The sequence below is a fragment of the Grampus griseus genome (genome assembly GCF_964374135.1).
Source record: "Grampus griseus genome assembly, chromosome: 8".
NCBI classification, from domain to species: domain Eukaryota; kingdom Metazoa; phylum Chordata; class Mammalia; order Artiodactyla; family Delphinidae; genus Grampus; species Grampus griseus.
In genome coordinates, this window is record NC_139002.1 from 64,116,881 (window position 1) to 64,142,207 (window position 25,327).

The 25,327-nt window shown below is 47.6% G+C and overlaps 1 protein-coding gene across 1 annotated transcript in view; it reads right to left on the reverse strand.

The window, feature by feature from the left end:
- Positions 1-851: 851 nt before the first annotated feature.
- The window catches only part of TRIM66 (tripartite motif containing 66), a gene marked incomplete at both ends in the record, with an annotated part of 46,828 nt that continues 22,352 nt past the window's right edge, over positions 852-25,327 (reverse strand). The window contains 13 exon segments of the mRNA XM_082660576.1: positions 852-911; positions 1,649-1,867; positions 2,281-2,433; positions 2,826-2,900; positions 3,184-3,310; positions 3,726-4,015; positions 4,330-4,504; positions 4,956-5,016; positions 6,447-6,639; positions 6,800-7,321; positions 20,274-20,435; positions 21,792-22,666; positions 24,065-24,182. Coding sequence (XP_082516702.1) covers positions 852-911; positions 1,649-1,867; positions 2,281-2,433; positions 2,826-2,900; positions 3,184-3,310; positions 3,726-4,015; positions 4,330-4,504; positions 4,956-5,016; positions 6,447-6,639; positions 6,800-7,321; positions 20,274-20,435; positions 21,792-22,666; positions 24,065-24,182 — 3,030 coding nt within the window.

Below are 25,327 nucleotides of genomic sequence, written 5' to 3' on the forward strand. Positions count from 1 at the left end.
AACTCAGGGTCTGGACCTCTGAATGGACATAATGAAGGGGTGGCCGCCAACAATCACTTCTAAGAAGCAGGTTCTGACACCAAAGCAGTGGCACAGATGGCAGGCTCTGAAGTTAACATCTTCTTAAGCCTGCCAGTGAAATCGGAGCCTAAAGATGTAAGTGGTCTCTGCACAGCCACCCAGCCCCATCAAGAATGCCACACCATCCAGAGCTTCACAGCGGCCACCTAAGTCAGCATCAGGAAAGGGGGCATGAAAAACAAATACCCTGAAAACCGTTAGAACCCGAATAGGCACCAGTTGAGACCTATGGCCTCTAGAAGCCTCATTGCGCTGTGCAGGGCAGGTGCCTCTGTCCGAGCAGGCCAAACAAAGGCAAACAGTGACAGTCTTTGGCTGTGCTGGGCCAGGGATCACAGGCCTGCCATATGTCAGAACCTCTCTCCCTTCTTTTACCCTCTTCTGGGCCCAGGAGGAGTTCAGATATATACATTGCTCCTGAGCCCTGCACACTGAAAGGTGAGAAATGTCGGCCTTCCTCAGCAGAAAGAATTCACCAAGGAAGTTTGGTCCTTCCGAGCCTAACTGGGCTTGGTCTTGTCAAGTGGACCCTACACGACTGATCGTTCTGGTAATAGGGAACACCCCCCTCTTTGCTGTTTACTCTCTGTAGTGGATGCACTACGGCTCCCAAATAAACGCTGTAAGATGCAAACGGCAAAGAAGGGCACTACAAGCTCAACAAGACTTGTCTCACATCCACAATCCAAAGAGAATGAGCTGAAAGGTGGGGAGGAGTGGTCAACAGGACGGGGCGCCAGCTGCCGGAGTACTTGGTCTCCTTCCAGCCCTCACACCTGGGAGATGCTGTTGGCCAGGCGGAACGACACTCTTTTTGCTCTTTCATTCTCCTGAAAGAAGAAAAAAATATTTGGCATCAGAATGGCCCAGTGTAGGGTTTATCAATGTGAAAAGACCAACTGTCCAGACGGGGATTCCCCACAGCCAAAGTGTTTTATTCCACCCCAGGAATGCAACAGCAAAACTCACTGAAGCCACTAAACACTGTGTGCCAAGTGCTGCAAACCACCGGGGATGGCTAGTCAGATCCTGGCACACAGTGGGAAGGCAATACATTTCAGCAGAATTAAATAGCACTGAATCGACGTTTCAGGTCTGCACAGGTGAGACCAGACAAAAGGTCAGATTAGATGTCTTTCCTGCAAGCAAAACCTCTCCTTCCTTCTCTACACCAAGGGGCTGAAAAGACTCTCCCTTTCTCCCAAACCCAAGTTGAGATCAGGTACTGAGACCAGGTCCTTCTCTTCTTATGGGCATCACAGTGTGGGGTAATCACTGCACTGAGCTGGTCCTGCTGCACTGGTCCTGCTGCTAATTTTCTGGGTGACCCTGGGCAGGTACCCCCATGTCTCAGGGTTCTGAGCCTCAGTGGTCCTTGGAGCTGATGAGCCCTGCACTGCCTTGCCTTTGTCTGAGGCTAAGGGGTTGGAAGTGAGGGCTCATTGTCACCACTCTCTTGTGCCACCTGAGCAGCTTCACTTCAGGTTACTCTGTACATGCTGCGTGGGTGCCCCCTGCCAGCCCAATCACCCACCCACCTGCCTGCCAGCTGGCAACACCTCCTTACCATATGTCGCCGCCGCCTCTTGGGCTGGATGCCCTCCTGCATGCAGTGGGGCCATGGAAAGCCCTGGGGAGTGGAATACCCACTCTCACTAGACACCTCTTCAGAGTCTGAGTCCTCCTGCCTTGGCTGAGCAAACCGTTTCTCCGGGTAGATCTCCTTCAACCAGCCCTCAAAGAACACTTCCAGGCAGCGGCCTGCCTCTGCAACCTCTGAGTCGGGCTGAAGGGGGAGGAGAGCAGTGATGGTCTGGCCCCCTTCCACCAGCCCATCTCTTCCTGGCCCCTCAAGAGCTATACAGAGAGCGCAAAGCCTGGCTGGGTCTCTGGGATGTCTGGAACTTTACATTTTCTCCTCAGGGCCCAGGATAACCAGTTTAGTATCAGCTCTTAAAGCAGACGTGACCCTGACAGTTACCCACAGATGGCCAGTCACTAGCAGCCCCCATATTCCTCCTGAGTCCACGCTGAGGCCCCGATGTGGGAAAGAGCTTATAAACATTCACTGCAGTAGGCCCCAGGAGGTCTGCTCCCAGCTCCTCCTGGCAGCCCAGGCCCGAACCAGACACTTCTGTCCAGCCATGACAGTCTTGGGGTCACTGGAAATAGGGGAGAGGGAAAACAGGGAAGACATACATAATTGAACTTAGCACAGTTCCAGAACATGAGGCGGACGTCTGATACCACCTCCTCCGGGGTGGTGTAGTGGGCTGGGTCCTTCTTTTGCAGCTTCCTCCGGATGATCGACAGGTCCATGGGTCTCTTGATAATCTGGTAGTAATGCCGGGCCTTGCAGGAGGAGAAGGGGAAGCAAATAGGAAGAGAGAAGTAGAGGAAAAAGCGAAGGATAAGAAGGAAGGAGAGATAGAGAATGAGTTGGAATGGAAATAATAGAACATAAGACAAAGGCAGCAAGAAGAAACATGTGGAGGGAAAAGACAAAGAGAGAGGGAAAAGGAGGAGTGGTTTACATGTCAAGTCAGGTCTGACGCAGCAGCAGCTGTTGGTTGGGGGGCTGTAGTGGCCATGGCCCCCGGGTCCCCTACGCCATGCACAAATTACTCCTGCGTCCAGTGGCCACGCTCTGAGCCCACCCTGGGCACCGCCATGATCTGCTCCAGGCCCAGGGCGCTCTGAGCAGCAAGTCCAGTAGCCGGCAGAAGCAGTGAGGCTTTCCTTACCAGCGGGCTGACAGGCTCGTGGAAGGGCAGGCTGAGGCTGTTGCAGCACAAGGACAGTACCAGCTTCTCACACTTCTGCAGAAAGCAGAGTTGGCAACCGTGTTACTTTGTTCTGGCCCCACCTCAGTAAGGACTAACGATAGCGACCCTGATGGCTCTGTCCCACAGGGTACGAGTCGCTATACTAACGCACAGTTCAGCCTCCCAGGCCAGAGGAAAACAGCTGGCAGAAGAAAAATCGTAGTGAGCCCCCATAGGCACAGCCCAAAAGAGAGGTATCCAGAGAGGCCTCTCACCCCCTCAGAAAAGACTCAGCTCCCATGGGCACAGGCAGGCTGCCCCAGAGACCCCTCCCTACCTTCTGGTCATACGCGCTCAGGCCAGGAGGGGCCCGCACTCCAGGCTGGTTATAGCGGGCGTTCTCGCAGTCGTACTCCATCTCAGGCTGGCTCAGGCTGCGGCACAAGGTACACACCCAATCTCCCCTGAAGAGGCAAGTGAGGCCAAGTTAGCCCTCAGCACATCACCCAGAGCCCCCTCCCTTGTCCCACTACCCTAAGACAAGCTTGGGGAGTGGTGACATGAGAAACTGAGTCCCTAGCCCTGCCCTGTAGAGAACGGCTTCCTAGCCACAAGCTTGAAAGAAATTTAGTAACTCAGGATTTAGTGAATCCAGAAAACTAGGAGTTACAAGAGGCTGGGAGAGGGGTAGAGGGACAAATCTGGACAGGAGGAAGCTGGGAACAGAGGAGGAAGGGAAGCATCCACCTGTCTGTGTGCAGAAGACACACAGCTATAGCGCCACGAAGTCACAGACCCGTAATTCATGCAGGCCCAGAGAAGGGAGGAAGCCCACCTGAGGGAGCTCTGTGGGCCTGGCCTGCGGTTGGCATGACTCACCCTGGGAAGCTGAGCAAGGCTGGCAAGTGGCAGGAAAGGTGGTACACTTTGGGGCAGCGGTCACAGCACAGCAACTCTCCCCCGTTGAGGCACACAGCACAGAAATCCTCATTCTCTATTGGTACTGGGGGTCCCTTCTTGGCTCCAGGGGGTCGAGGAATGAGCCTGTGTTCTTCAGGAGATGCACTCTCCACTTCTGGTGGCCGCTGCCCAGCCAGAGATGTGACAGTGACCTTTCTACCCCCCAGGTTTGGGGCCTGGATGGCATCAGACAGGTGGTCCTGGCTGACCTTGGGGAAGAAGTGAGTCTGAGCAGTCAGGGCACGGCACCAAGTTGTGGAGGGAGGGAGAGGAAAGATGACAAGCCCTGGGTACCGACTTATTCCAGGACCCCAAGACAGCCAAGCCCCTGGAACACCAGGACAGCTCACTCCTAGTGCGCAGCTCACAGACCACTTGTAGCAGGGTACAAGGTCTGGCCAAGCTACAGCCCCATTCAGAGACTCAGAACAATGCCAGAGCCAGAATTCTCCCAGTAGCAGAGAGGAAAGAGAGGCTCCTAGGCTGGGCCAAGGTTCAAGGAGAAGGCAGAGAAAAGTGGTACCTTAATGGACATGCTGGAGGACTCAGCACCACATTCAATGATCAGCAGGAAGCTCCCATCCTGCTCATTCTTCTGTGGCTTCAGCTTGAACACAGGCATCTCTCCTGAGGAGGCAGCACAGATCTTGAGCCGCTCCAGTCGCACATAGGGAATCTTGGGCTCACTATTGAAGGGTCTAGGGCAAGAACGACATCCCTGGGTCTCGGTGGGAGCCTCCTCTGGCCCCAACCTCTAAGTCAGGCTCATCCATGATCCTACAACTGAATTGCTGCTCAAGATCTCCTCAGTCCAACCCTCTACAGGCCCCTATTCCACCCTGCTACCAGCTCTGCCTGGCCGGGTCCTGCCAACCTCTGGGAGCCCTTTGATCAAAGAAGGGGGGTCCCCGAAGAGGGAGGACTGCACACAGACTGCGTGCCTCACGCCGCAGGAGCCAGGACATCCTCCCACAACCATCCCAGACGCCCAACCACACACCCGACCCCAGGGTCTGGGGGTTGAAGAAGACAGCTGCAGGCAAACGTCTTCTTCTAGTTAAGTCATCAAGGATGCTCACTTCCTGTGCCAACCTCCCAGGACATGAGGTTGGAGGGTGAGAGAGGGAGGGTGGGCCCAGCGTCTGTTACCTGATGCTCTGGTTCCCTTTTGTACCCAGGCCTAGGGCTCCTTGTTCAAAATTCTCACACTCTAAGGCAAAAGACAAACAAATACACTTATGATAACACACCCTGTCACCCACACCTTCTACTCATATCTGCTACTCATGCTTTGGCCACACACCTGTCACACCATTGTTACCAACACTGTAATCACTCATAGTGGTGACAATCCTACCATATCTCCCCCTCCTGAGAGGGCAAGAAGGCCACTTTCTTTTAAAAAGATAAACACAGGTAACACTCAGAGGCTGCCTGGGGGTGAGGGCTCGGTCAGGTGCCAAGGGGCCAGCTTCTCACCTTCAAAATGAGCTCAGGAATCACTTGTTCCCCATACATACACTGGTGTCACCTGCTCTAAGGAGTCATTCTGTCCAACCCCTGCCTTTTCAGCACAGCCTGAGAATCCAGCTCACCCTCCAGGGGCAAGAGGCTCCCAGGAACCCTCCCCTGAGAAGTGCAGTCTGTGGCGATGGGCAGGGAGCAGTGTGGGGAAAGAGGAGGACACTAGCATTTACTGAGCGCCCACTCGGCACCAGGCACTGTCCTGAGCACTTTCCATGGGCAAGCAGGGTTCAAAAATTTAAGTGCTTAAAATTCAGGGTTACATTATTGTGTAGTTAAGAAGAACCAGTATGAGGAAAAAAACAGAAAGATTGCTTCATTTTCATCTATTAATTATGTAGGAAATAGACTGATCATTACACACTAAACATTTATGAATCATACACTGAAATGAGAAGGCCCCCAATGCTCACTAGGCAGTTGCTACTTCCCAACTCCCTCACTTTCTCCAGAAGGAAGGAGCCTTAGCCTAGCCGCATTTGAGAAGGGGTGTGGGTAGCTCAGAAGAGAATCAGAGCCAACCTCCACCAGTCCACATTCCCTTTACTGTGAAGCACAAATCTACATTAATGCCAGGTGCAAGGCAAATTCTTGTTACTACAGAGTAAGTCATCAAATGATTTCACTGTAGTTATTTGTCCCAATAGCCTATGAAGTAGCTATGATTAGCCCCATTTACAGAGAAAGAAACTAACTCAGAAAGGTTAGGTATCTTGCCCAGGTTCAAACATAAAGAGATAGAGCAGGTCTGCTAACTTAGATCTATCACACTCCAAAGTCAGACATGCTCTTTCCCCTAAAATATTTTGCCAAGGCTAGCCCTTCTGGAATGTGCTTTTCCTGCTTCCCCTTACCTATAACCCAGACCCCCGAAATTCTGCATGGGGAATTTTACAAGGAGGCTGATTTCTGGCCATGCCTGGATCAGTCATGGCTACAGTGAGGGAAACAGAACAGACATCAATAAGTCAGTTCTGGGGGAGAAGTGAATTTAGCCCGAGAGAAACACTGCTCCCTCAGGCTCAGAGCAGCTCTGCTGACCTCTGTCTCACGGCAGCGCTGAGCCCATCTGCTCAAGTGTGTGGTCAGCACGAAAGGCAGGCTGCTGAGTCTCACCTTCTGGGCTCCGGTACTGCTGCAGGGCCACGGATTTGCTGACCACTGGGACCAGTGCAGGTTTTTTCACAGAGAGGTTAATTGGCTCCTCCAGTTCTGAGGGGATAGCCAAATCCTTGGAAGTGTCCGGACCAGGGGCTGTGGGGCCTTGTCCCAGAGAGTCAGTGAAGCGGGTAGAATCCTCACTTTCCATCTTTCAAAAGTGAAAGGCCAACAAGAATCAAAGAAATCAGACGTTTTTCCTGTTGGTGGTCACAGAGCTGTTAAGCTAAGGCCAGAATAAAGCCTTCAGGGGCTACCCTTTTGCCCAGCGATGAGCAGAGGAAGTTGAATGGCATCTCCCCAAGACCTACCTTACACAAGGCATTCCCCAGGGAGGGGTCAGCCCCATCCCCAGGGCGCAGGCTCCCTGCATTTCGGCCAGAGCCAGGACTGCAGCTGGATCCGGTTTCCGACTGCATGTTAGAAGCCGGAGGCACGCTCTGCAGAGGACAAGTTGCCAGGCTTGGTACAGTGTGGGTGGGACCAGACATCAGGCTGGGCCCAGTCTGAGAGTGATCATTTGCCAGGCTTGTGATGGCCTGGGAGGGATCACTCATCAGGTTGGGCATGGAGTGGGGTGTGCCACACACAAGGCTGGGCATGGTCGGCAGGTGACTGGCTGTCAGGCTGGGCATAGCCTGGTTCTGACCGCCCACCAGGCTGGACACGGTTGGTGAGGGGCCACTCAGCAGGCTTGGTACCACCTGGGGTGGGGCAGCTGTCAGGCTGCTCGCACTCTGGATCTGTGGCTCTAAGGTCCTCGCCAGCCTGGTAGATGACAGTTCCATCTCCAGTGTGTTGGAAAAGCCCATGATGCTCACAGAAGTGGAGTGCTGCAGGAGCGAAGAAGACAGGGGACAGTCAGGCTGTTAGCTAGGAATGGTGGGAGGGAGAGGACAGATGCAGCCCACAAGAGTTCCATGCTCAGATCTCACTCTGCCTCAGTCTCATAGCTGCAGGGAACGCAGACAGCACAAGAAGTCCTATTTCCATTGCCCTACACCAAGGAGGTTGGTGGGCTATGACACAGAGGCAGGCACGGCTGAGGACACTAGTGTGCATGCGTGTGTGCATGTGTGTGTGTGTGTGTGTGTGTGAGAAAGAGAGAGAGACAGACTGACAGACGATGAGAGGGAGAGAGAGAGGGACAGCCTACCACCTGACCTGAGGGTGGTACACACTCACACATACACACACACACTATCAACCACACCCTTCACCCCCTTTCCAGTACCTAAGCAAAGGGTCAGACTGTAGGACTACCCTCCCACTTCACATTCCCCTCTGACTACAGCACTAGTGGCCTCTCTTCCCTTCTGGGGGTCCTACAGGATAGTTTCTGCTACATAAAAATGGGAGGAAGTTCAGAAGGCTCAAACCCTGATCTGCTGCAGACATTCTCTGAGATAGTGCCAAGGCTTGGGAAGCCCCAGTCAGTCCTGGGTAACCTGGGTCAAACTCCAGAGCCTTCTCACAGCCTTGTTCAGATCAATTCCAGCACCACCAGCATCAGATTGAAGACTTTGACCAAGAGATGTGAAGGTCTTTTCTAGCCCTGCTATACCTGCCAAAGACATTCTAAACCAGATGCAAAGAACATCAGAGCAGCTAAATCTTAATATGGACAATCTGGACAATCATTGGATGAGGCAATAATATTCCAACCCCCATAATTCCTTTCTCGTTTCTAACTGCTTGGTGACCTAGGCAGAAGAGACTTAAAAGCTTGATAAAAAGAAGTTAAAGACATAGATACTGCACTGAATCCATTTCAGTTTTTCATGTTGGAGAAAGAGATTTGATGGAGGGGAGACGGTGGGAAGACCTGTTCTAAATGCAACATTCAGGAATTTAAAAGTTTGATATCTTTGCCTTTTTTTAAGACAAAAGATATAATAATTTGACATCTTTTGAAAATCGAAGGGGAAACAAGGAGTAAATATCTCTAAGTTTCCAAAATCAGTGTCATAAACCTGTCATTCTTTTTCCCATGAATAAGACATTCAGATTTCCACAGGAAAAGAAATACTTCAAATACCCTCTCAAGTTTCCATATTAAGTTAGTAAAGCTAATTAACAGTGAAGAAAAGACTGTCCTCACATCAGTGAATGTCACCCTAGTCACCCAGTTCTTCAAGCTGAATCCTAGGAGGAAGACAACAGTAGAGCATCCTTCCTCCCTCACCCAAGCTAATACCAGACCTCATCAATTCCACCCCTTAAACATCTCTCAAATATTCCCACTATTCCTCTCTGCTGCTGGTGTCCTAGCCTGGGTTACACATTCATATTTTTCCAGACTACAGTAGTGGTCTCCTCAGTGGAGAAATAGTTTCAAAACACAAATATGAGCACATCAGTCCTCTGCATAAAACTGTACTGCGCTCCACTGAGAAAGTGCTCAACAAGGCTCCTAAGGCCTTGATGACCTCTTCCCTGTCCTGCTTTGCAGCCACAGTCCATACAACAGCTCTCTCCTCATTCTCTGAACTCCAGCCACTCAGACAATTTTTCAGTTCCTGAAACATGCAACCTCTCTCTTCAGACAGACCGCTTCTTCTGCATGGAACATTCTCCTAGCCCTGCCCCTGTTCCACTTACCTTCTGAATTCAGCTCACCCGTGAATTTTCGCTCTAACCCAGACCAGCTCCCCATTTTATGCTCTCATAACTCCTGGACCTTATTCTCATAGCCCAATCTGTGATACCATTTGGTTAATATCTATTTCTCCTACTAAACTGTAAACTCCATTAGAGTGTGGACTTTGTCTGTTTTGCTTATCCACTGTATTTCTAGACGCAAGAGCAGTGCTTGGCTGAATAAATGAATTAATGAGCTATTCACTAAGCTCAAAATGGATTAAAGACCTAAATGTAAGGCCAGAAACTATCAAACTCTTAGAGGAAAACATAGGCAGAACACTCTATGACATAAATCACAACAAGATCCTTTTTGACCCACCTCCTAGAGAAATGGAAATAAAAACAAAAATAAACAAATGGGACCTAATGAAACTTCAGAGCTTTTGCACAGCAAAGGAAACCATAAACAAGACCAAAAGACAACCCTCAGAATGAGAGAAACTATTTGCAAATGAAGCAACTGACAAAGGATTAATCTCCAAACTTTACAAGCAGCTCATGCAGCTCAATAACAAAAAAACAAACAACCCAATCCAAAAATGGACGGAAGACCTAAATAGACATTTCTCCAAAGAAGATATACAGATTGCCAACAAACACATGAAAGGATGCTCAACATCACTAATCATTAGAGAAATGCAAATCAAAACTACAATGAGGTATCACCTCACACCGGTCAGAACGGCCATCATCAAAAAATCTAGAAACAGTAAATGCTGGAGAGGGTGTGGAGAAAAGGGAACCCTCTTGCACTGCTGGTGGGAATGTAAATTGGTACAGCCACTATGGAGGACAGTATGGAGGTTCCTTAAAAAACTAAAAATAGAACTACCATATGACCCGGCAATCCTACTACTGGGCATATACCCTGAGAAAACCATAATTCAAAAAGAGTCATGTACCAAAATGTTCATTGCACCTCTATTTACAATAGCCAGGAGATGGAAGTAACCTAAGTGTCCATCATCGGATGAATGGATAAAGAAGATGTGGCACATATATACAATGGAATATTACTCAGCCATAAAAAGAAACAAAATTGGGTTATTTGTAGTGAGGTGGATGGACCTAGAGTCTGTCATACAGAGTGAAGTAAGTCAGAAAGAGAAAGACAAATACCATATGCTAACACATATATATGGAATCTAAGAAAAAAAAAATGTCATGAAGAACCTAGGGGTAAGACGGGAATAAAGACACAGACCTACTAGAGCATGGACTTGAGGATATGGGGAGGGGGAAGGGTAAGCTGTGACAAAGTGAGAGAGTGGCATGGACATATATACACTACCAAACGTAAGGTAGATAGCTAGTGGGAAGCAGCCGCATAGCACAGGGAGATCAGCTTGGTGCTTTGTGACCACCTAGAGGGGTGGAATAGGGAGGGTGGGAGGGAAGGAGACACAAGAGGGAAGAGATATGGGAACATATGTATATATATAACTGATTCACTTTGTTATAAAGCAGAAACTAACACACCATTGTAAAGCAATTATACTCCAATAAAGATGTTAAAAAAAAAATGAGCTATTCACAATTTTTTTAAAACAACAATGCATGACTGTTTATTCCACAAATTGTAAGCCAAATGAATAGCAGCTTAGTTCTACTAACAACTAAGTCTATAAGTTTCTCTAAAATAATACCTATTTTTAAAATAATTAGTTAATTAATTTATTTATTTATTTTTGGCTGTGTTGGGTCTTCGTTGCTGCACATGGGCTTTCTCTAGTTGCAGCGAGTGGGGGCTACCCTTTGTTGTGGTGCGTGGGCTTCTCATTGCAGTGGCTTCTCTTGTTGCAGAGCACGGGCTCTAGGCACGTGGGCTTCAGTAGTTGTGGTGCGCAGGCTCTAGAACACAGGTTCAGTAGTTGTAGCGCACAGGGTCAGCTGCTCCGCGGCATGTGTGGTCCTCCGGGACCAGGGCTGGAACCTGTGTCCCCTGCATTGGCAGGCGGACTCCCAACCACTGCGCCACCAGGGAAGTACCTGCCTATTTTTATATAGCTAAAATTTATTGAGAATTTATTATACACAAGGCAATTTGCTTAGTGTTTTACATATATTTCCTCACTTAATCCTCACAACAAACATTAAAGGGTTGTGAAGGTTAAAAGAAATAATCCATGTAAACATTTAGAGCAATGTCTGGCAGTAGGTACTCAATAAATCCCAGCTGCTGTTGCTGCTATTATTGTTATTGCTATTATTGTCGTAGCCCTAATTTTATACCTGAGAAAAAATGAAGCTCAGAAGGGCATCTGCAGTTTTTTATGTTATTGAAAACATAATTTTATAAATCTCCATTTCTCTTTGTTTGTGTTCATGAACTTGCATCCAGGGACCTTACTAAAGTCACTCTGGGATTTTCTGTGCATATAAATCATGTCGCCTGTGACTACTGAGTTTTATTTCTCCCTTTGCTTACATTTGGTTTTCTTGCCTTACTCCACTAGCTAAGACTTCCAGTATGAGGTTGAATAGAAGTAGTGACAGTAGCCATCCTACTCTCATTCTTAATCTCAGGGGGATCCTTTCACTATTCGCCACTAAGTACGATATTTGACATAGGATTTTATAGATTTAGAATCCAGATCTCTGGCACCAAAGCCACACTCTTCATTCTGGTCTGCTTGCCTCTGCCCCTCTCTGTGCTCACCCCCTTCCCTGATCTCTCCCACATTCTGTTCTTCCATCTCTTTGTCCTTCCTTCACCTGCCCTTTGTCTCTCTTGACCTTTTCTCTCTTCTTCTCCTCTCTTTTTCTTTCTTCTCATCTCTTTTTCTTCTCCCCCAACGCTTTCCCCTTATTATTTGTTTAACTGCTTTAATAAAGCTTATATTTTCTATTCTTAATTTTTAGTTTTAAAAGTAGATGAGCTAAATACCCTTTATTTCTCCAAAGAAAAGTTTGCTTTTTATATGTTTCTTGGTATTTCAATGGTCTTCAATAAAAAGCCTTCAATTTGCTGTATAGTCTAAGTCCCAAGATAAGAAAGGTGAGGAGAAAAAGCAATGGGGGGGAATGCTCAAACCAAATGGAATAAAGTAGGCATAGAGCCCAGCTTAAGGGACTGAGGCCAGAGGCCAAGGGCCATCTCAAACATGCCCTGGCCTGCATCCCTTGGCGTCGTCTTGTTGTCCTGGTAATGCACTAACATAGCTCTCTAATATACTGTATTTCCTTATCTTTGGATAAGAATAACCAACGATCATTGTATTCCCTTTTGTAATATAGGACTGTCTAATCCTTTGAGCTGGACTCTTTCACCTTGTCCCTATCTGACATGTATATTTAATGCAGTCATCTCATCTACATAGATGACTCTCAGTGAGGTCCTTGGTGCCAAGCAGTAAGAGCACCAAAATCCCTCTGGGACCATTCTGAGTAATAATAGTCAGATGCTGTATGTCACAAGACATGCACAAGATTAAATCCCCAAACACAAAACTTTCCAGATTAGGGGTAGAGATCACATTTGTATGATACCGACTCCCCTTTCCTGATCACTTATTGCACATCATGAAATGTGAGTTAATACAGTGATAGAGAAGAGAGGGCATGCAGATTGAGCCATGGAAGAATTGTAGAAACTCTGTTGCAGCTTATTTTGAGTTGCGCCTGCTGGACCTGCTCCCACAACACCTAGCAGATGGCACGAGGTCGGTAACATGTCCTAAGATACTGAAGACTAGACTGGTCTCTTTCCTGTCCATATCTACAGCCAATCTCAAGGAGGCCAAGGCTATCAGTAAGTGGTGTAAAGAAAGCTCTGGTAACAGTAACAAGAACCTGGGAAACATCTATAGGGAAATTCTGAGAAGGGACTCAGAGAGACTGCTATGAGGAAGCCGGCCCCAGTCCCATATCTATAGGCTATGCAAATACAGTGGCATTTCTGGAACCCATTATGCTGTGTGTTAGTTATTTCTGATACTTCATCTGGCTCTCTGGAGTGAAGAGCTACAAAATACTAAAACAAAAGGTCCTTATTTCATGTACAGGAAGAAAGAGAGGAGTTGAGACCCTCCATCCTACCCTGCTACAAGGTGAGTAGGGGCAAGGGGAGGGGCCAACTTTCAGGGCCAGGAAAGCAGGCTGAGTCTCTAGGGCCTGTAAGGAAGAGTCTTCTTGAGAACATACTAGGGTTGGAGAAGGACTTGGGAATGTGACCAAGTTGTCTGACATTTGGTGCCTCACACACAGGAGGAGCTCATATGTCAATGGAGATGATGCCACCTGCCCTCTCCAACACCCAGGATTGTTCAGAGGTCAAATGAGAGAAGGTGAAAGCGTATGGCCAGCTGGAAAGTCTGTATAGGGCAATCACTGACACCGCCAAGCTTAACTGGCACCTTGACTTCATCTTCACATATAAAACCTTCAGATTTCATGAGGGAAAATAAGTATTTTGAGGTTTGCAAGTAAAAATAAATTATTTTCTAGTTCAGGGAGGAAGAAAAGTCCAAAATGCAAAAAACATACACTGGTCATCAGCTCAGGTCATCTTTGACGTATGAAGGGAGCTCCCTTTTACCTCCATGACCTAGTATCTCCTCACTTGCCCCTAATTTTCTCTCCTCCCAAATTGTATGTCCCTGTCCCTTTGTTCTCCTTGTCTCTTATCTCTTTATCTCTGTTTGCCACCTGCCTGACCTGTGACCTGTCTGAATTGTATGACTTTCAACCTTTTCTCCTAGTCACCTATGTAGTCCTTTACCCATCTAATCCTGTTGATCTGTGCTCTGTTACCTGCTGCCTTTCCTCTCCCCATTCTCACCACCCAGATCTTTTTCTGGAGTTCAATGTGCCTAATATTGCCATTCTAATGACTGCCACAAGATGTTGTCAAAATTCAGAGAAAACATTGTTCTTTCATTTTAACAGGAAGGGAAATTGAGACACAGAGTGATTACCCAAATTTTCCAAGCTTATAAAGGAATCCAAGACTGGGCCCAGCCTTAGAAATCTGCTGGCTGGTCTTGATTTTGTGCCATTAGGTAGAAAGCTAGTGCCCTAGTATGATGTGATTAAGAAGTCAATAAACAGACACTTGGTGCACATACCCTGAGTTTAATACAAATTTCAGGTTGTTACAGAAAGATAATATTGCTGAGGATAAAGTGGCACAGATAGGGTGGTGTTCCACAGAAGTCAATTTTCCAGATATCTGAAACATATCTCTTTCGATAACAAAATGCAGTTAGCTTTAAAATATTATTTTGAAGGGGAGTATTTTTCAAATGCTTTGCACCCTACCCTGTCTTACTAAACAGAGCACATGATGCCTAATGAGACCAATTCTTAGTGATGTAAAAGAACTTTGATGAACCTCTATTGCTGGGGTGTTCTGCAGTTCATTGGTGCTTTAGGGAACTTCTAGGAATGTAGGGCTTAGCTTGTCCTTTCAGTGAATGACTTCACATCATGGCACATTTCCAGGTGAAGTTTCTTGTCTTCTCCCCTGTTGTTAGCTGCCATTATAGAAGTTCTGCCTTCCTGCTTTTACTCTGCTTACTGCTATAATATAGGAAAACTAAAAATTTCCAAAGAAAACCATATAACTAAGCTTGCTAGATCAAGAATGATGACTGGGGGCTTCCCTGGTGGCGCAGTGGTTAAGAGTCCGCCTGCCGATGCAGGGGACACGGGTTCGTGCCCCGGTCTGGGAAGATCCCACATGCCGCGGAGCGGCTGGGCCCGTGAGCCATGGCCGCTGAGCCTGTGCGTCTGGAGCCTGTGCTCCACAACGGGAGAGGCCACAACAGTGAGAGGCCCGAGAACCGCCAAAAAATAAGAAAAAAAAAGAATGCTGACTAGATCAGGCTTATAGTCGCATATAGAATATAATGAGTGAGGTTTGTGACATCTGTTCTTGTTGCTGCTCTGAAGCTTTGCCTGCTCACTTCTGCTTTCAGGTTTTTGTTCTAGAAGTTAAACTCGTCAAAAACTCATCACCATGTAAATGTACAGTAGAAGAAGAGACCAATGTGTCATGTTTTGGAAACATACTGAAGGCCTTCACCCTGGCTGAAGAAACAGATAAGGAGACAAGGATGGAGGTAAATCGATTTGTGAATTAAATCCTTGAGATATTTGAGAATTTCAACAGCTTCATATAAAGTAGACTGGTTTAACAGCAGGAGATCTTGACACAGCTGAATCAGACAGCTGAGGGGGGAACTAACTAACTTTTCTTGCAAGTGGTTTCACAAGTTGATTTTCAATAGGAAAGTTGCTCTTGCTGATGGTGAGTGCCCCTCCGGCTCAACAAAATACTCTTGTATGAAGTAAGGCTATTGCTATAGATGTAACTATGTTGATATCTGCTAACTGACCAAAGTCAAAAGGGAAAACAATCATGGCTGGTGAAGAGAGAAGAAATGAAGACTGCCCAGTGCCCTGATGATACAAGAAGATGGAAAAAGCAAAGAGGATCCCAGAGTCTGAGGTGGAAGGAAGAGGAAAAGAATAAGTGGATTCCAGTAAATCTGAAGTAAAAGCCAGAATGAGTAGAATCGTCAAAACCCAAATTTTGGAGACTAGGAAAACTTAGGCCAGAGGTATTTTTCCCAGGCTGGGTTAAGGAAATTTAAGGCCTAGGAACAAGAACCTGTTTTCACATGAACCAAGAGATAGACAAAGATCTTGGGTTTGGTCTGTGAATAAAATCAGGTTAGAATGAAGGAGACAGGCTTCCTAGAGAGTACAAAATTCAGGGAGCCAGACCTGGGGAGTGTTAGCTCTGTTGGACAGAGCACATCTCTGTACAGTTCTGCACATGTTAACTGGACACAGGCTATGCCCTAAGAAAGCCACACCAGGCCCTGGGAACATTCTGAGAAACGCTGCTGTCAGTGGCAGACTATGAGGAAAAGAAGGTTGCTAAGGCTGAGAACCCATGACCTGGTCCGTAGTAGTGTATTTGGAGACTGTGAAGGCGGGATGCCTAGTATTCACTTATGTCAAGGTTTAGAGTATGTATTTAAGCAAATCATTTTCCATCTCTGGGCTTTAATTTCCTCCTCTAGAGGTTAATGTAAATCTCACTGAGTTTTAAGAATCAAATCAAGAGCTCAGGCATCAAAATGCTTTGATAATGGCATAAACGTTATTCATCTGAGTCATTATCCTTGACTCTTCTGCATCACTCTTAATAATCTGGACCACAGGAATGCCTACTACTTCTGTATCATTTGCTGAAAATACATCAAAGACTCCTCTCAAGCCTTAAGCAGCATCTTGGTGGCCTCAAAGTCCTTTGTTGAAGATCTGGGGCCACATTATGAGCAGAAAAGAGGTCCCTCTTGCAAGTGAACTGGGGTTCAGATAGGGCTCTCTGTGACGTGCACAGCCTTGACTCCATGAGTGTTTTGAGGAAAGGAATGTGTGTATTTTTCAGCAGTTGACTAGTTAAGTTTGAAATGAAGCCATCAAAACGGCTTCCAGTTTCACTTGGAATTTAAAGGGGTTCTGTTGCAGAGTTGTCTTTCTTCATCGTCTTTCTTCAGGGTGGCTGAACCAAGATTAAGAAGCATAGGCAACAGCTAGTGCCAAACAAATGTCCAAGTTCATACAAAAACATCCTGCTGGAGGCAGGGAAGGTGGTGGGATAAAATGTTCCCGAGACTGCAGAGCTCAAGCCGCTAGAAAACCCATTCTAGAACTTTCACTTCTCATTTTCAGCAGCAATCTGTTTTCACCATCAGCTTATTTAGTACCAGCTCCTAGGTACTTGTGCACAGCTGCTCAGCTGTAACAGAAGTCCTCCATGTGGTGACACAAAGCAGCTCTGAGCATGACTAGGTCCCTGTGGAACACAGAGTGGTGCCTGGAGCCACAGGTTCCTCTCATCTGTGGCCTCAGATAGACTTCTGACATCCCCCGGCACTCACAGGCCAGTACAGGCTGAGGAGTCGGCTGGGGGCTAAATGCCTTTACCAGATAAAGATAGCCAAGACCAAACTAGGCTGGGTCCTAAGACCTCTCCCCAGCAAGGCCTCAGGCTACTTCAGAGAGTATAAAGATAGGAAAATCCAGCAGGTGAGAGACCACATGGAGTCCTACTTCTCCCACTGCAGTGCACAGAGAGAGGCAATTTAACCTAATCACTGAACACAGGGCTGAGGCAGGAACCTGTGCTCTGGTCCTAACACTGCCAATCGTTGGCTGTGTAACTCTTAGGTGATCACTGAACCTCTCTGTGTCTCAGTTTCCACATCTTTCAAAGGGGAGTAAGAAAGTGGCTTCCTCATAGTACTGCTAGGATAAACAAAGAGATACAATGGAATAATCCTTGTAAAAACCTATGAAAAAAGTAGAAAGTGCTATACAAAGTATTATCAATCAATGATAAGATGCTCAAAATGTTGTTTGGTAACCTTGACCTTCATACCCCCACCCTGCCCGATCCCAGATTCAAGGCAATGAATTCCCTCAAAAAGAAAGCCCTTCTTCTTATTTCAGGAGCTTTGTGTATAAGCAGTACCCCTCTCAGTCAAGTAGACCCAAAGGTTCCTCTGGGCCAGGATGGCAACCTTGAGGTTCCTTTTTCTGGGAGTCCAAGCCACAAAGAAGCCTACAAAGCATCTGAAAAATGTCAGGCCACTTGCCCCTCCACACCTCTGCACGAACCCAGGTTAACGGCCAGGGGCAGCTCAAAACGAGAAGTTAGAGTTCTTAGGATCTTCTTTAACCCCACTGCCACCCTGCAGCCACACAGGAGGGCAGCATCCCCCTCCCCTCACTGCTCAGAGCACCCTGTGGGCCACCCACACAGGCAGCACGGACTCCATGCTTGCATGTGGCTCACCTCCTTTCCTCTGTACTGGGTGGAGGAGCAGAACTGAGACTCATTAAATAAGCAGAAGCATTTTTAGCATGGCTCCCACTACCAGTTGAGCACTGGCAGTGCCCATGCTTCCTACTGACCTCTAAAGCTAGCTGCCTTCCATTCATCTTATATTCATCTTATAATGTAACTTCCACAGGAGAGCACCAACAATTCAAGACTTAACGTTTTCCTCCCCCCCAAATATGCTTTTCTTCCCATGCTCCCAGCTCAGGTGAATGGCAACTCAGTGAGCTAAGACACACCTCGGACTGTCTTTCCCTCACTTCCCATTGCCAGTCAGACTCCAAGCCCAAAAGCTCCTGTGATCTGATCTCTTGAAGTTCTTGCTGCCTCATCATTCCCATCATTACCTGATTTCATTCAACTTCTCCTATTTCTCCTCTGTACTATTTTGGTCTCTCTTACTACAACTAAAGTGACCTTTCTAAAATTTAATTCAAACCATGTCCCTCCTTGCTAGAAATCCTTCATTCACGCCTCGCAACCCCCAAGACTGAATCCCAACTCCAGAGCATAATTTACAAGGCCTTCCAACCACTCTGGTTTCAATCACGTCCATTCTCCAGTACATCTCATGTTCCTACCGAGCCAAATCATCTGAAACCCCCTAAGTACCCCAGGCTTTCTCTCACTTCTGGACCTTCCTATTTGCCATTCCCTTTGACTATTTATTCTATACTTTCCCCCTTCCTTCCTTTACCAGCCTAACTTCTCCTCCTTCAAATCTCAGCTTAAAATCATGTCCTCTAGGAAGTCTGTGAACAGTCCCTTCTCCCAGAGTTGGTGCTTCTTCTATACAACCCAATGACTATCACAGCACTTTATCATGCTTTATTGTTGTTGCTTGTTTAACTCTCTCTCCCACTAGAATATAAGCTCCAGTGTGAGACTCTTATTCACCAATGTGTGTCTGACACGTAGAAAACTATTTGGCATATAATAGGAGATTAACCTATATTTTTTGAACATTGAGTGAATACACAAATGGGTGGATAGATGGATGGTTGGATGGATAGGTATCTACCCCAGGTGTAAGAATGTACACCACTAAGAGCCACAAAGGACCAATTTACAGCATCTCTATGGCCTCTAGGCCAGACAATTTTCAAAAGGATGGGGCAGGATGGGCATAGACAAAAAGCCATTAGTACCAGAGGCCTGCCCAGACTTCAAGGGATTTCCAAGTTAACACTTCATTTTTGCCATCTCTTACTTTTTAAAATTCTCTTCTCAAGTATCATTGAGTTAGACTGATCTAAAACATATATGGCAATGGTGCTACTGGGAGAAACATGATGAAGGGTAGGTACACAGAACAACTAGTGGAACTGGAGTTGTATAGCCTAAGGGATGCTGCAGGACCGAGGGTGCAGGCTGGAAGGATACAGAATAGCTGACAGAGCTTCAGGTACAGGGCTGAGTGGAAGTACCAGGAAGGTTGAGGGGACTAGACCAGAAAAGGCAATTGGATAAGTGGAGCAGGGCCAAGGAACACACGGAGTGCTGATGGGAAGGCATGGCACAGCACTGAGGTTCCAGCTAGGAGGATGACCAGGGTAGGGATGAAGGGCAGGGGTTAGAGTAGGACAGCTGAGGAGTCGTGGGATTCTGGGTTATTGCCATGAACGCTTCCACCAGCAGGTAGGTAGATGGACAGGAAGGGCTCCAATAGCTTATCTCCAAGAGATCCCAGTGCCCCTAGATGCTCAGCTACCTCTGCAGGATATCCCTGTAGAGCACTCACCCAATAAATTCCATTAATCCAAATTCTAAGGCCAACGAACTTTGGATTGTGGGACCACATAAAACATTTTCCCCATTTTCATTCATTGCAGACAGAAGAAAGTTCAGGCTTTGGATTCTCATTTTAAATAAACCTTAGCCCTCTTATGTACTAGCTGTAGGACCCTGGATCTCAGTTTCCTTAGCCATAAAATTGGGGTGCCCACCTCACAGTACTGTTGGGAAGGTTAAGTGAAATCACCCTGTGAAGCACCATGCGCAGTTCTAGGTACCGAGTGAGGGTTCAATAAGTCGGCTTTCTTTCCCTTTCCCCTTCCTCTCTAAATGAAGCTCAGTTGCTCCCATTTTTACTGTATGTGGGTGGAAATGGGGTAGAGGAGGACCTTGCAGACTCATTAGGACAGAAGGCATGAGTCAGGGTTGTGTAACATCCAGGGATGGAACAGGGACACTCCTCCCCCCACCCAATCATCCTCATCCAGGTCCCTGGGGTCTTGACAGGCAGTGGGTCCCGTATGGTCAGCAAAAGCAGGCTCTGTTAGTACCTTTCTCACCACATTCGGAGAGGAGTGCTGGATGGCGCTGTCCAGTGGGGGAACACTGTGAGGAGTTTCTTCCCCAGATGCCTGGGGCAAGTTAGCAGTTGTATTCTTGTCAAGAGGGAGAATTGGCTTTGGGCCTTCAGATGCTGGGGACTCATCTGTAGCCTGGAGAAGAAAATAAGAACTTGGGTGGGTTTTACCGCAAAGAGTAGCAGCAGCAGCAAAGGCTAATGCCCACCCTGCACTGTCCGTTGTTACCACCTACACATTGTGAACTGCTTGAAACTTTTTCAGAAAGAAAGATAGTCTTATCTAAATTCTTCCTAATATGACAATCTTAGGACAGAACCCAAACCAAGAATTATGAGCTAACTCTGTCATATTCACCTTAGCAATCATAACAGTTTTGACTTACATTTAAAGAGTTTATGGTCCTCTATAAACCCTAGACCCTTCTCTGCCATCATAAGGATTATTCCATATCCCCTCAAAGGAACTGAGCCTCAGAGGAAGACATCTGAAGCATGATCTGAAGCTGTCAGTCCTGAAGCATAAATGTGAGGCCTTATATTTTGTAATATAGTAAAAGTCTGTAGAGCTGCTTTGAAGATATAAATGTGGTTACATGTTTAAAGGAGACACCACTATGAAAAAAGTGAGAGGGGAGGAGGAAGGGGCTGGAACAGGAAGCTCTGGGGACAAAGAAAAGCAAGAGTTAAGGATGAAGATGTGGAGTGCTGCAAAAATCCCAGAGGCACAAACTGCACCTCTTCAATTGTCTCTTAGCTGAAAAAAGAGAGGAGCAGCCTTCAGAATCCCCCTAGGGAGAGAACAGGGCCTCCTCTGTGGCATTTCAGAGTCAGCAGCCCCGGATCCAAGTCTTTGCTCTACCACTCAATGTTTTAGGATCTCTAGGCAAACTGCTTGCCCTCTCTGACCTCCACTTCTGCACCTAGAAAAACAGATGGTAATGCCTACATAACAACATTGTTGATAGGACAAATGACATAGTGTATACAAAACATTCCTAGCTTAGTAGGCTTGGAATAAACTCTAAGTCTCTTAGTGTTATGAAGTGTTATGAAGTTGCTGTCCACTAGCATGTAGGGCACACCTTCACTGCCCTTCCCCCTGTCTGGGATATACAAGTTACAGCAAGGCAAGTGAGGTTACAAAGGTAAGAGACAGCCTCCCTTCTGCCCTGGCGCTAGCTAGAATCCAGCACAGCTCAGGAAGTTCCATTCGTGGACAAGGTCCCTAGTGTCACCCAGGAGGACAGGGCTAAGCCAGGCCACTCTGGACAGTATCAAGCCCAGATCTATGTTGGGGCTAAGTACTCCGTTCTCTGGAGCTTTCCTGAGATGGGAGGTGGAGCCCAGCGCAGTCTTGAATTGTGAGGGCTGAGTTCAAGGCCACCCTAAAATGAAGAAACTGTGCTCTTGTGCCACCCTGTGACTGGGAGGCTGTGTTTCCTGCACTGTCCTAGGGAGAATGTGTGTTCCATGCCACCCTGAGGCTCACCTGCACTGTGTCCTCCTGGCTCTGGGACTGGACGGGTGCCGGCTGCCTCACAATGTAGTTGATCTGCCCCACGATGGTTTGCTGAAGATGCTGCGGCGATTTGGCCTGACTCAGCTGCAGGCTGGGCTGTTGAGCCTGAAGGAGAAGCTCCAGGTCCTTCTGCATTTCCTCCAGCTCAAACTTGTGGTGCATTATGTCCACATTCTGGGAACAGGCAGGCCCAGGAGGGCTCTCGTGCTGACTAGAAGCCAGATGCTGGGATGGAGGGAGAGGTGGGGGTGGCTGCTGTTGGGGCGGAGGCGGCGGCTGCTGCTGAAAGTGGCTGAGCTTCAGCTTCTGGTGGTGGCCCAACTGCACCTGGACAGACGGTGTCTGAAAGGTGGGCGGGGCGTGGGCTCCTTGCTGAACATCCTGCGGAGGGACGATGCACACGGGCTGGGAAGTCAGCTGCTGCCCCAGCCGCTGGGATGTGCGCTCTTGCTCCGCAGGGGGCTGGGTTTCCAGCCAGGGTTGAAGTAGCTTTGGTGGATGAGGACGGCAGGGCAGTTCTTTTTCCCTGGGCAGCAGTGGGGAGCACTGCAGTGACCTCAGCTGTTGGGGCACCGTCTCGGAGGGCTGCCTAAAGCTGTGGGCTGGGTGTATGCTGGGCGGCGGGACCTGGCCTTTGAGGGAGGGCAAGACTGGGGAGCAGTGGGAGCAGCACACAGAGGAGGAACACAGTGCTGGAGGCTGGAACTTGCGTGAGGGATGGCTGAGAGTCTCCTGCTGAGCCCCTGGGGACTGGTGGCTTTGATAAAAAGATGATGGTCCCTGTAAGCTTCCATACGCAGGAGTATCTGCCGGGGACAGTTGTCCACCCTCAGTAGTTATACAGCCTAAGAATTCAAAATAGAGAGTGTTTCCAAAGGTAATCTGCAGTTGTTCCCCCTCTGCTACCTCCCACTCCTGGGACCGAAGGATAGCATTCAAAAAAACTTGTACCAGATGCAGAGATTAAGAAATTCAACCCCTGATCCCCAAGACTCAGTCTAGAATGCTTCCAGCAATTGGACCTATATAGACCTGCTTTTGGGGCCTGGGACACTTAGAAATTAGCTCAGCTTTTACCAGATGCTCAGTCCTGACTCTATCTCACTAGAGAAACCACGGGCTCCCTCAAAGAGCACCTACTTCTTTTTTAACAGAATAGCCCAAGAGAGACTCAGACCAAAAAAAAATCAACACTGGGGGAGAAGAAGGAGTGTGTTGGAAAGTGGCAAAGGAGATTCATCCCCAGGACAAATGAGCAAGTCTTCAAATATGGTTCTGGGGAACTGTGTGTTGGGCAAGTAGGATGGAAGAGAGTGGGGAAGCTCTAACACCAGGGTCAATGCCAGGCGCCAGTGCTGCGGACTGAGGCCCCTGGGCCCTCATACATGAGTAGATGATATCCATTGCTGTTTCAGGCTAACGGCTCCTTCAGCTCATCTGAGGCTTATTTGGGGAAGACCAAGTGTCTTGAGGGCAGGAGGTGTGTTTTATTCACCTTTGGTCACTTGGTGGCCAGGGTGGGGCCTGACTCAGAGCAGGTGCTCACCAAAGGTCTGTTGAATTAAATCAAAAGGGTAAGGGAAGCAAAAAATAAACCTAAATATATCATTTATCGCTCTGTTAAGTTCAAAACACTTTCACTGAGAATAACAGCCCGGATGAAGGTAGCAGTTGGCCATTAGTTTAACAAACCTACCATTAGGTTGTCAACACAGGCACAACTTCAAGTTGTCTACATTCTGCCTAAAGACTGAATGCCAGCAAGTTATTGCAGCAGGGAAGAAAAACGCACAAGGTCATGAATTATCTGCTTATATCTCAACTCCAAAGGACATGTGTGACACTGTCTGTCTGTCTCCTCTCTGTGTTGCTGAAATATCTCTGTTTGTGCCCACACACATGTGCACTGCCATACAGCATTCTGGAGAGTAGGGCCACTGTCTTGTCTCCTCTTCTAGCAATGAAAACAAGGGAAGAGGGACATTCATGCAGAATAGGAAGCTCAGATCTCAGCTGGTCCTGTTACAGAAGTCCTGTATTGCCATTGCTATTTACGCTATCAACTCTCCCCACCCCCCACCCCAACCCTACCCTCATCACCCCCAGTCATTCAGGTTTGCTCTGGCAGTCTCAGGGAGTGCTTTCTCTTGGGCATATGCTGATCTAGCCAGTAAGCTAAGCAGATGGTCTATATGTGTTCTTAGCAATCATGCACAGGCCCACAGAGTAGGCCCTGGGCTCACCAAGGGAAGCCAGCTGCTTGGTCCAGAAGTTAGGCTCCCAGGTGAATCTGATACTCCAAGGGGAACCAGGGTCTGTGTTACAATTGGTCTCCAGCAATCGCTGCATCTGAAACACAATCTGACAACAGCACCAAAGGTCATTTCTTTGGGCATCTTGCGCCTGAATGACAACGCCCTCTCCCTCACTCTTTGGACAAGTTGAAGGCCAAAGTCCTGGCTGTTTAGCCTGTGGTCCTCCCCCATATGCTTGCTTATTTCCTTACACGTTAGTATCTTCACATTCCTCCGCTTTCCCCCACCCCTACTGATCCCCTTCTTCTTACTGAGGCTTATGGAAAGCCTACATTCTTATCTCTTCCAGGCCTCGAATGATTTTAATTCTCCCTCAGAATATCACTTGGCTGGAAGCCTCTCAAGAGAGTTCCTTTCATTCTACCATAATCTCACATGAAAAGCCAATGGGGGCAGACATTCTCTGAGTTCCCCATAGCTGTCCTTCCATCGGCTTGTAAAACTCCATTACATCCTAGTCAACTGCCCTCTTCCTCCCTCATTCCTTTCATCTATCTCCTATCGCTAACTCTCCCATTTATCTAGGACTTTGGCAAGTATCCAACTGCCCTGACAACATCTAGTTAACCAATGTCCTAATCAGCATCTTGGCCTCTTACGTCCTTGATCTCTTTAATGTAAATCACCTTCACCTCTCTTTTCAGTTCACTCACCATATCTAGACCATTTTCATCATCTAGAACCATTCTACCTATGAGACCTTAAACTCCAACAACCCACCCCCTGATCATAACCAGCTCTCACTCTGAGCATGCTCTTCAGCCTCATTGGACTCCCCAAGCCCTGCTCCCTTAGTCCATAGGGTCGTCCCAGCTTTCCATCATTTTCAGTAACAATGTCACTAGTGCCCTAGTTCCCTTCCCATCCCCAATGTCTGACCTTGGGTCAATCCAGCCATCCCAAAGCCATGTTATCTGGGGTCACTACACTGATCATTACCCTCAGGGGTACCCTTCAGTCCTTCTTCTTGTCACTTCCTATCTTGTCAGCTTCCTCTACCATGGTCCTTAATGACTATCTAAAATTTTTACTTCTCTCCTCAATGTCATTTACCCAATGACTAACCCTCTCATTATCACCTCCAACTTCACAGAGGGTGAAAAAACCCATAAAAGACAATTTCCCTCAAACTTGTATCCCTCCTATCTCCAAACTTAACTACATTATATTGACACCTTCCTGTCCTCTGAT